This window comes from Coturnix japonica, unplaced genomic scaffold, assembly GCF_054131305.1.
Source record: "Coturnix japonica strain WE unplaced genomic scaffold, WE-NBRP24 Scf084, whole genome shotgun sequence".
In the NCBI taxonomy this organism is placed as follows: domain Eukaryota; kingdom Metazoa; phylum Chordata; class Aves; order Galliformes; family Phasianidae; genus Coturnix; species Coturnix japonica.
In genome coordinates, this window is record NW_028188987.1 from 431,565 (window position 1) to 444,072 (window position 12,508).

Here is a 12,508-nt window from a genome sequence, read left to right on the forward strand (position 1 = left end):
GGCGAAAACGGGTTCTTCAACCCAAAGGACCCCAAAAATAGATGAAAATGGGTTCTTCAACCCAAAGAACCCCAGGTTTTCTACCCAAAGAACCCCAAAAATAGGCGAAAACGGGTTCTTCAACCCAAAAAACCCCACGTTTTTCAGCCAAAGAACCTGAAAAATAGGTGAAAATGGGTTCGTCAACCCAAAGAACCCCAGGTTTTCCACCCAAAAAACCCCAAGAATACGCAAAAATGGGTTCTTCAACCCAAAGAACCCCGGGTTTTTCACCCAAAAAACCCCAAAAATACACAAAAATGGGTTCTTCAACCCAAAGAACCCCACGTTTTTCAGCCAAAGAACCCCTAAAAATAGGTGAAAATGGGTTCTTCAACCCAAAGAATCCCCCAAAATATGCAAAAATGGGTTCTTCAACCCAAAGAACCCCCAAAAATAGGCGAAAACGGGTTCTTCAACCCAAAGAACCCCAAAAATACGCAAAAATGGGTTCTTCAACCCAAAGAACCCCAGGTTTTCCACCCAAAAAACCCCCAAAATGGGCAAAAACGGGTTCTTCAACCCAAAAAACCCCACGTTTTTCAGCCAAAGAACCTGAAAAATAGGTGAAAATGGGTTCGTCAACCCAAAGAACCCCCAAAAATAGGCGAAAACGGGTTCTTCAACCCAAAGAACCCCAAAAATACGCAAAAATGGGTTCTTCAACACAAAGAACCCCAGGTTTTCCACCCAAAGAACCCCAAAAATACACAAAAACAGTTTCTTCAACCCAAAAAACCCCAAAACCAGTTGAAATTACCCCAACGTTGACCGATGGCGTCAATGGGAACGTACCTTGAACTGCAAGAGGTGGTCGCTGTGATATATGACCTGGAGCCATAGGGTTCCTATAGGGGTGGTGGACCTTTGGGTGCCCCCTATATGGGGGGTGTTTAGGGTGACGTTGGCCTCCAGACCCCATGGGGTGTAACGAAGCTCCGATACCCCGTAGTTGTTGTCTGCGGTGCCATAATAACAATAGGGGACGTCCAAGGGGGAGGTGTCCTCCTATAGGGTGGGACATATGGAAAATGGGGGGGAGATATATAAATATGGGTTCCTATAGGGGGGATGTATGTAAAATGGGGGGAATTGGGTCAAGAATTGGCCAATTCTTGGGTTTTTAGAGGGTTGTGGGTCAAGAATAGGCCATTTCTTGGGTTTTTAGAGGGTTGTGAGTCAGGAATTGGCCAATTCTTGGGTTTTTAGTGGGTTGTGGGTCAAGAATTGGCCATTTCTTGCTTTTTTAGAAGGTTTTGGGTCAAAAATTGGCCATTTCTTGGGTTTTGAGAGGGTTGTGGGTCAAGAATTGGCCATTTCTTGGGTTTTTAGAGGGTTGTGGGTCAAGAATTGGCCAATTCTTGGGTTTTTAGAGGGTTGTGGGTCAAGAATTGGCCAATTCTTGGGTTTTTAGAGGGTTGTGGGTCAAGAATTGGCCAATTCTTGGGTTTTTAGCGGGTTGTGGGTCAAGAATTGGCCAATTATTGGGTTTTTAGAGGGTTGTGGGTCAAGAATTGGCCAATTCTTGGGTTTTTAGAGGGTTGTGGGTCAAGAATTGGCCAATTCTTGGGTTTTTAGTGGGTTGTGGGTCAAGAATTGGCCAATTCTTGGGTTTTTAGAGGGTTGTGGGTCAAGAATTGGACAATTCTTGGGTTTTTAGCGGGTTGTGGGTCAAGAATTGGCCATTTCTTGGGTTTTTAGAGGGTTGTGGGTCAAGAATTGGCCGATTCTTGGGTTTTTAGAGGATTGTGGGTCAAGAATTGGCCATTTCTTGGGTTTTTAGAGGGTTGTGGGTCAAGAATTGGCCAATTCTTGGGTTTTTAGAGGGTTGTGGGTCAAGAATTGGCCATTTCTTGGGTTTTTAGAGGGTTGTGGGTCAAGAATTGGCCAATTCTTGGGTTTTTAGAGGGTTGTGGGTCAAGAATTGGCCAATTCTTGGGTTTTTAGAGGGTTGTGGGTCAAGAATTGGACAATTCTTGGGTTTTTAGAGGGTTGTGGGTCAAGAATTGACCAGGCCCAAGACCAGGACGAGAACCAGGCCCAGGACAAGGCCCAAGACCAGGACGAGAACCAGGCCCAGAACCAGAACCAGAACTAGGACCAGAAACCAGAACCAGAACCAGGCCCAGGCCCAGGCCAAAGACCAGGCCTAGAACCAGGCCCAAGACAAGGCCCAAGACCAGGCCTAGAACCAGGTCAAGAACCAGGCCCAGAACCAGGCCCAAGACCAGAACCAGGCCCAAGACCAGGCCCAGAACCAGGCCCAAGACCAGAACCAGGCCCAGGCTGAGAACCAGGCCCAGGTCCAAGACCAGAACCAGGACTAGGACCAGAAACAAGGCCCAAAACCAAACCCAGAACCAGGCCCAGGACAAGGCCCAAGACGAGGTCCAGAACCAGGCCCAGGCCAAAGACCAGGACGAGAACCAGACCCAGGCCCAGAACCAGGACTAGGACCAGAAACCAGGCCCAAGACCAGGCCCAGGCCCAAGATCAGGCCTAGAACCAGGCCCGAGACCAGGCGCAGGACATGGCCCAAGACCAGGACCAGAACCAGGCCCAAAACCAGACCCAGACCCAGAACCAGGACTAGGATCAGAACCAGGCCCAAGACCAGGACCAGGCCCAGAACCAGACCCAGACCCAGAACCAGGACTAGGATCAGAACCAGGCCCAAGACCAGGACCAGGACCAGAACCACTCCCGGTACCAGGACCAGGACCAGGCCAAAGACCAGGCCCAGAATCAGGCCCAAGACCAGAACCAGGCCCAAGACCAGGCCCAGGCCCAAAAACAGGCCCAGAACAAGGCCAAGGCCCAGAACCAGGCCCAAGACCAGGTCCAGACCAGAACCAGGCCCAGTACCAGGACCAAGAACAGGCCCAGAACCACTCCCAGTACCAGGACCAGGCCCAGAACCAGGCCCAGGCCAAAGACCAGGCCCAGAACCAAAACCAGAACCAGGCCCAAGACCAGGCCCAGGCCCAAAAACAGGCCCAGAACAAGGCCAAGGCCTAGAACCAGGCCCAAGACCAGGTCCAGACCAGAACCAGGCCCAGGTCAAAGATCAGGCCCAGAACCAAAACCAGAACCAGGCCCAAAACCAGAACCAGGCCCAAGACCAGGCCCAGAACCAGGCCGAGAACCAGGACCAGGTCCAGAACCAGGCCCAGGCCAAAGACCAGGCCCGGAACCAAAACCAGAACCAGGCCCAAAACCAGGCCCAGGTCCAAAAACAGGCCCAGGACCAGGACCAGGTCCAGAACCAGGCCCAAGACTAGGCCCAGAACCAAAACCAGAATCAGGCCCAAGACCAGGCCTAGAACCAGGCCCAGGACAAGGCCCAAGACCAGAACCAGGTCCAGAACCAGGACTAGGACCAGAACCAGGCCCAAGACCAGGCCTAGAACCAGAACCAGGACCAGAACCAAGGCCCAGGACCAGTACCAGTCCCAGGCCCAGAACGAGGCCAAGGCCCAAGACCAGGCCCAGAACCAAAACCAGAACCAGGCCCAAGACCAGGCCCAGAACCAGGCCCAAGACTAGGCCGAGAACCAGGCCCAGTACCAGGACCAGGCCCAGAACGAGGCCAAGGCCCAGAACCAAAACCAGAACCAGGCCCAGAACCACAACCAGAACCAGGCCCAGAACCACAACCAGAACCAGGCCCAAGACCAGGCCCAGAACCACAACCAGAACCAGGCCCAAAACCAGAACCAGAACCAGGCCCAGAACCAGGCCCAAGGCCCAGAACCAAAACCAGAACCAGGCCAATCAGAACCAGGCCCAGAACCAGAACCAGAACCAGGCCCAAGATCTCTCACCTGCCATACACAACCCCGCTGCTCACACGCCTCCCTCGTGGCTCCGCTTTCGGGATGGCAATCGAACTTCATATTGGTACCGGTACCAGAACTCAGAACCCAACGCAACGTATAGGAAAGGCCCAATTCCAATTGCAGGCCCGTAATTAACGCCACCTGTCGGCCATAACGAGATGGGCTTAATTGGCTTTAATTAGGGATTGGCTTCGTTAGATATACCCCCATTTACCCCCACTCTATATTTCAATTGCCTTATTTCTTATCTTTTCACCCCAATTTTTGCCTCACTCTTCCCCATTGAACTCCATCTTGACCCATTATTTACCATTTTCATCCCCATTTCTCATCATTTCACCCCTAACCCCCATATTCCCCCCATATACCCCCATATAACCCCATATAACCCCATATATCCCCCATATCCCCCCATATAACCCCATATAACCCCATATCCCCCATATAACCCCATATCCCCCCATATACCACCCATATATCCCCCCATATCCCCCATATAACCCCATATTCCCCCCCTATTCCCCTATTCTACCCCATATTCCCCCTCATATACCCCCATATCCCCCTATATCCCCCCATATCCCCCATATAACACCATATACCCACATATCCCCCCATATAACCCCATAGAACCCCATATAACCCCATATAACCCCATATACCCCCATATAACCCCATATCCCCCCATATAACCCTATATCCCCCCTATAACCCCATATCCCCCCATATAACCCCCCATATATCCCCCCATATCCCCCCATATACCCCCCATATTTCTCCCCTATTTCCCTATTCAACTCCATATCCCCCCCATATCCCCCATATACCCCCATATAACCCCATATAACCCCATATAACCCCATATACCCCCATATACCCCCATATAACCCCATATAACCCCATATAACCCCATATAACCCCATATATCCCCATATCCCCCCATATACCCCCATATAACCCCATATATCCCCCCACCTTCTCCGTGGCCCTATAAGTGACATTATGGGATGGATCCATCACTGTGTTGCCCTGTATCACTGTCAGTTGGGTCGGCTCCCCCATATCCCCCCATATCCCCCCATATAAACCCCATATAACCCCATATAACCCCCCCATTAACCCCATATAACCCCATATAATCCCATATAACCCCATATCCCCCCATATCCCCCCATAGAACCCCATAGAACCCCATATCCCCCCATATAACCCCATATCCCCCCCTATATACACCCATATACCCCCATATAACCCCATATCCCCCCCATATAACCCCATATAACCCCATATAACCCCATATCCCCCCATATAACCCCATAGAACCCCATATAACCCCATATAACCCCATATAACCCCATATACCCCCATATAACCCCATATAACCCCATATAACCCCATATCCCCCCATATAACCCCATATAACCCCATATAACCCCATATAACCCCATATAACCCCATATAACCCCATATAACCCATATAACCCCATAGAACCCCATAGAACCCCATATCCCCCCATATAACCCCATATAACCCCATATCCCCCCATATAACCCCATATAACCCCATATAACCCCATATCCCCCCATATAACCCCATATAACCCCATATAACCCCATATCCCCCCATATAACCCCATATAACTCCATATAACCCCATATCCCCCCATATCCCCCCATATAACCCCATATCCCCCCACCTTCTCCGTGGCCCTATAAGTAACATTATGGGATGGATCCATCACTGTGTTGCCCTGTATCACTGTCAGTTGGGTCGGTTCATTTTCTAATCCCAGGATCCGAATTTCTTCGAATTTCAGCGAATTTGGGTCCGTGTAACCGTTTTTAGTCACTTCCATACGAAGCTCGTTCTGGGTTAAAAAAGCCCAATTTTGGGTATTATAGATCAAAAAAACTCTATTTAAGATATTATGGATCACAAATGAATTAATTCCGTTGTATTTCTTTATAAACTCCTTTTTTTCCCATTTTTTACCTTAAAAAAACTCATAGTTTCTAATAGTTTTTAATATTTAATATATATTATTTAATAATTTAATGTTAATATTTAATTAATATTAACATTAATTAATATTAATATATTTAAATAATATAATGTACACTTATACAATATATACAATATAATATATTAATATTTAATATTAATATTTAATTAATGTTTAATATTAATATTAATTAAATTATATAATATTAAATAGATTTTTAAATTTTTAATAGTTTTTAATATTTGAAATAATATATATTTTTAATATTAATATATCTGTATATTATAATATCTCAAACAAATATTTAAAATAAGATATTAAATATATATTAAATATAATTTAAATATTAATATTAAATATTTAGAGTAATATATTAAATATTAATATCAAACTTCTTAATATTTAAAGTAATATGTATTAAAAATTAATATTTAATATTTAAAATAATATGTTATATTATATTATATATATTATAATATGATATAATATAATATATTATATATTATGGATTATCATATTACATTATATATTATATATATTATATAATATATACTATATATTATAAATATTATATTATATAAATATTATAAATATTATATATATATATATTTATATATATATATTTATATATATATTTTTTATATATTTTATAAATATTATTTATAATTTATATTAATATTATAAATATTATATATTATATATATATTATCAAAAAATAATATAATATAATTTAATATAATATAATATAATATAATATAATATGATATGATATGATATGATATGATATGATATGATATGATATATTATATATATATATATATATATATATATAATATTATATATATTATTTATATATATTTATATATATTATATTATATTATATTATATTATATTATATTATATTATATTATATTATATTATATTATATTACATTATATTATATTATATTACATTATATTATATTATATTATATTATATTATATTATATTATATTATATTATATTATATTATATTATATTATATTATATTATATATAAATTATATATTATATATATTATATATGATATATATCATATACAATATATATAATATAATATATAATAATATTATATATAATATATATATAATTATATATAATTATATATATAATATATTATATATATTGAGTATTAATATATCTGTATATTATAATATAAAATCTCAGTCTTTTTAATACTTAAAATAATATAATATATATATAATTTATTATATATTTTATATTGTATATTATATATTATATATAATATACTATTATTATATATACATATATATATTATAGATTAATATATGATATTTAAAACCTCGAATCCCTAAACATATTTTTAATCATTTAATTACTAATAAATACTAACTACTAATTAATATTTAATTAATACTAATAATTAATACTAATAATAATAAATAATAATTAATACTAATATTATCTATATTTAATAATTTAAAATAACAATTAATAAAATTTAATATTTTCATTAATATTTTATGATTACTAATTTATTACTATTTTATTCGTGTTATTATTTATCAATATTTTAATCAATATTCTATAATTATCAATTCATTAATATCTCATTAATGTCAATATTATTTATAAATATATTTATTCATATTTTATTAATTAATATTAATTAATTTATTTTATTATTATTGATTATTACGTATCAATATACTTCTTTATTATTAATATTAATGTTATTTTATTAACATTATTATATTATTATTTAATATATTAATATATTAATTATTAATTGTTGCAATTATATTAATTATTATTTTATTAATATAATTAATGTAATTAATATTAATCACAACGCAAACGACGTCAGCTCACATTGGAAACACTGAAGTTGTAATGGACGTAAATTCCACCCTCAATTGTACCTAAAATGGACAGAAAATGGGATTTTTATGGTAGAATAACCCAAAAAACCCTAAAATGGACAAAAAAGGGGATTTTTATGGCAGAACAACCCAAAAAAACCTTCTAAAATTCAGCAATTTCTGTGGGACTGACCCAAAATTGTCTTAATTTACCCCAAATTTGGGTCCCATTGGGGTCTCCATGTCCTATTGGGGTCTCCATATCCTATTGGGGTCCCATTGGGGTCTCCATGTCCCATTGGGGTCTCCATATCCTATTGGGGTCCTATTGGGGTCCCTGTATCCTATTGGGGTCCCATTGGGGTCCCTGTGTCCTATTGGGGTCCCATTGGGGTCCTCCATGCCCTATTGGGGTCCCATTGGGGTCCCTGTGTCCCATTGGGGTCCCATTGGGGTCTCCATATCCTATTGGGGTCCCTGTGTCCTATTGGGGTCCCATTGGGGTCTCCAAGTCCCATTGGGGTCCCTGTGTCCTATTGGGGTCCCATTGGGGTCCTTATGTCCTATTGGGGTCCCATTGGGGTCCCATTGGGGTCTCCATATCCCATTGGGGTCCCATTGGGGTCTCCATATCCTATTGGGGTCCCATTGGGGTCTCCAAGTCCCATTGGGGTCTCCATATCCTATTGGGGTCCCATTGGGGTCCCTGTGTCCTATTGGGGTCCCATTGGGGTCCCTGTGTCCTATTGGGGTCCCATTGGGGTCTCCATATCCTATTGGGGTCCCATTGGGGTCCCTGTGTCCTATTGGGGTCCCATTGGGGTCCCTGTGTCCTATTGGGGTCCCATTGGGGTCTCCATGTCCTATTGGGGTCCCTGTGTCCTATTGGGGTCCCATTGGGGTCTCCATGTCCCATTGGGGTCTCCATGTCCTATTGGGGTCCCTGTGTCCCATTGGGGTCCCATTGGGGTCTCCAAGTCCCATTGGGGTCCCTGTGTCCTATTGGGGTCCCATTGGGGTCTCCATGTCCCATTGGGGTCCCTGTATCCTATTGGAGTCCCATTGGGGTCTCCATGTCCTATTGGGGTCTCCATGTCCTATTGGGGTCCCATTGGGGTCCCTGTGTCCTATTGGGGTCCCATTGGGGTCTCCATGTCCTATTGGGGTCCTCCATGTCCTATTGGGGTCCCATTGGGGTCCCTGTGTCCTATTGGGGTCCCATTGGGGTCTCCATGTCCTATTGGGGTCTCCATGTCCTATTGGGGTCCTCCATATCCTATTGGGGTCCCATTGGGGTCTCCATGTCCTATTGGGGTCCCATTGGGGTCTCCATATCTCATTGGGGTCCCTGTGTCCTATTGGGGTCCCATTGGGGTCTCCATGTCCTATTGGGGTCCTCCATGTCCTATTGGGGTCCCTGTGTCCTATTGGGGTCTCATTGGGGTCTCCAAGTCCCATTGGGGTCCCTGTGTCCTATTGGGGTCCCATTGGGGTCCTCCATGTCCCATTGGGGTCCTCCATGTCCTATTGGGGTCCTCCATGTCCTATTGGGGTCCCTGTGTCCTATTGGGGTCCCATTGGGGTCTCCATATCCCATTGGGGTCCCATTGGGGTCTCCATGTCCTATTGGGGTCCCTGTGTCCTATTGGGATCCCATTGGGGTCCCATTGGGGTCTCCATATCCTATTGGGGTCCCTATGTCCTATTGGGGTCCCTGTGTCCTATTGGGGTCCCATTGGGGTCTCCATGTCCTATTGGGGTCCCATTGGGGTCCCTGTGTCCCATTGGGGTCCCATTGGGGTCCCACGTATCATTAGGGTCCCTGTGTTCCATTTCAGCCCCATTTCAGCCCCAAAACCCTCATTTTTCACCCCAAATCCCCCTCCCCTTCGTCACCCACCCGTGGACTCGCCGTCATCCCAAAAGAGTTCCCCCATTGCCGTCCCGTCGTCATCCAGGGCTACAATCAACCCCATGGCGTTCCTGCGGCTTTTGGGGTGAAAAACAGCCATTTTGGGGTCGTGATTAACGAGGTGATTAAAGGATATGGGATATAGGATTTGGGGTATGGGATATGGGGTATGGGGTATGGGATATGGGGATATGGGGTATGGGGTATGGGATATGGGGTATGGGATATGGGGTATGGGATATGGGGTATGGGATATGGGGTATGGGGTATGGGGTATGGGGTATGGGGTATGGGGTATGGGGTATGGGATATGGGGTATGGGATATGGGATATGGGGTACGGGGTATGGGGTACGGGGTATGGCGTACGGGGTATGGCGTACGGGGTATGGGGTATGGGGTATGGGATATGGGGTATGGGATATGGGGTATGGGGTATGGGGTATGGGATATGGGGTATGGGATATGGGGTATGGGATATGGGGTATGGGATATGGGGTATGGGGTATGGGATATAGGATATGGGATATGGGGTATGGGATATGGGATATGGGATATGGGGTATGGGATATGGGGTATGGGATATGGGGTATGGGATATGGGGTATGGGGGTATGGGGATATGGGGTATGGGATATGGGGTATGGGGTATGGGATATGGGATATGGGGTATGGGGATATGGGGTATGGGATATGGGGTATGGGGTATGGGATATGGGGTATGGGATATGGGATATAGGGTATGGGGTATGGGATATGGGATATGGGATATAGGAAGGGTTGAGTAGAGCTGTAGTAAGGATGGAGTATGGGATGGAGTAAGGAGTATAGTAAGGATTAGTATAGGATATAGGGTATAGGATATAAGGTATGGGATATGGGATATGGGATATGGGGTATGGGATATGGGGTATGGGATATGGGGTATGGGATATGGGGTATAGGATATAGGATATGGGATATGGGATATGGGATATGGGATATGGGATATAGTAAAGGTTGAGTAGAGCTGTAGTAAGGGTGGAGTACGGGATGGAGTAAGGAGTATAGTAAGGATTAGTATAGGATATAGGGTATAGGATATAGGGTATAGGGTATAGGATATAGGGTATAGGATATAGGGTATAGGATATAGGATATAGGGTATAGGATATGGGATATAGGAAGGGTTGAGTAGAGCTGTAGTAAGGGTGGAGTAAGGGATGGAGTAAGGAGTAGAGTAAGGATTAGTATAGGATATAGGATATAGGATATAGGGTATAGGATATGGGGTATAGGATATAGGGTATGGGATATGGGATATGGGATATAGGATATGGGATATGGGATATAGTAAAGGTTGAGTAGAGCTGTAGTAAGGATGGAGTAAGGGATGGAGTAAGGAGTAGAGTAAGGATTAGTATAGGATATAGGATATAGGGTATAGGATATAGGGTATGGGATATAGGGTATAGGATATGGGATATGGGATATGGGATATGGGATATGGGGTATGGGAAGGGTTGAGTAGAGCTGTAGTAAGGGTGGAGTACGGGATGGAGTAAGGAGTATAGTAAGGATTAGTATAGGACATAGGATATAGGATATGGGATATAGGATATGGGGTATGGGATATGGGGTATGGGATATGGGGTATGGGGTATGGGGTATGGGGTATGGGATATAGGAAGGGTTGAGTAGAGCTGTAGTAAGGATGGAGTAAGGGATGGAGTAAGGAGTAGAGTAAGGATTAGTATAGGATATAGGATATAGGGTATAGAATATGGGATATGGGATATGGGATATGGGATATAGGATATAGGGTATAGGATATGGGATATAGGATATGGGGTATGGGATATGGGATATAGGATATGGGATATGGGATATAGGATATGGGATATGGGATATAGTAAAGGTTGAGTAGAGCTGTAGTAAGGATGGAGTAAGGGATGGAGTAAGGAGTACAGTAAGGATTAGTATAGGATATAGGATATAGGATATAGGGTATGGGATATGGGATATAGGGTATGGGATATGGGATATGGGATATGGGATATGGGATATGGGATATGGGATATGGGATATGGGATATGGGATATAGGGTATGGGATATAGTAAAGGTTGAGTAGAGCTGTAGTAAGGATGGAGTAAGGGATGGAGTAAGGAGTATAGTAAGGATTAGGATAGGATATAGGATATAGGATATAGGGTATAGGGTATAGGGTATGGGGTATGGGATATAGGATATGGGATATGGGGTATGGGATATAGGGTATGGGATATAGGGTATGGGATATAGGGTATGGGATAGGGACTGTAGTAAGGATGGAGTAAGGATGACGGAATAAAGAGGGAACATTCATCTATTAAAAAACCCCAAATTTTGGGGCAAAAATGCCGTTTTTGGGGTCATCACCTGGTGACGGTGGTGGTGTTGGGGCGCTGGGTGGGCACCACGAAGCCCCCCCTCAAATGGAGCCCCCATTTTATCAGCGGGGAGATAAAGCTGCGCTGTCTGCTTGCGGAACGAGATCCTGGCTCCCTATTTGGGGTGAAAAACAGAGAATATTGGTTAAAAGAGGAACCCTGAATTATTCTTCCTTTTTTCCCCACAAATCAACCCAAATTTTCCCTATATTTTCCCAATAGTTTCCTCCATATCTTTTCCTTTTCCTCCATTTTTCCCCATGTCCCCCTTTATTTCCCCATTTCCCCCTTAATTTCCCCATTTCCCCTTTATTTCCCCATTTTCCCCCTTTATTTCCCCAATTTCCCCTTTATTTCCCCATATTTCCCCTTTATTTCCCCAATTTCCCCCTTAATTTTCCCCATTTCCCTCTTTATTTCCCTAATTCCCCCCTTAATTTTCCCCATT

The 12,508-nt window shown here is 42.9% G+C and overlaps 1 protein-coding gene across 1 annotated transcript in view; it reads right to left on the bottom strand.

The window, feature by feature from the left end:
- Positions 1-9,726, bottom strand: part of LOC146751491 (maltase-glucoamylase-like) — a 63,752-nt gene extending 54,026 nt beyond the window's left edge. Inside the window, exons 1-5 of the mRNA XM_085534534.1 lie at positions 9,642-9,726; positions 7,752-7,801; positions 5,576-5,746; positions 3,864-4,019; positions 835-1,047 (exon numbers count right to left, since the gene is read on the bottom strand). Of these exons, the coding sequence (XP_085390660.1) occupies positions 835-1,047; positions 3,864-4,019; positions 5,576-5,746; positions 7,752-7,801; positions 9,642-9,717 (666 nt within the window). The 5' untranslated portion in view covers positions 9,718-9,726. The remainder of the gene's footprint in view (positions 1-834; positions 1,048-3,863; positions 4,020-5,575; positions 5,747-7,751; positions 7,802-9,641) is intronic.
- Positions 9,727-12,508: the final 2,782 nt, after the last annotated feature.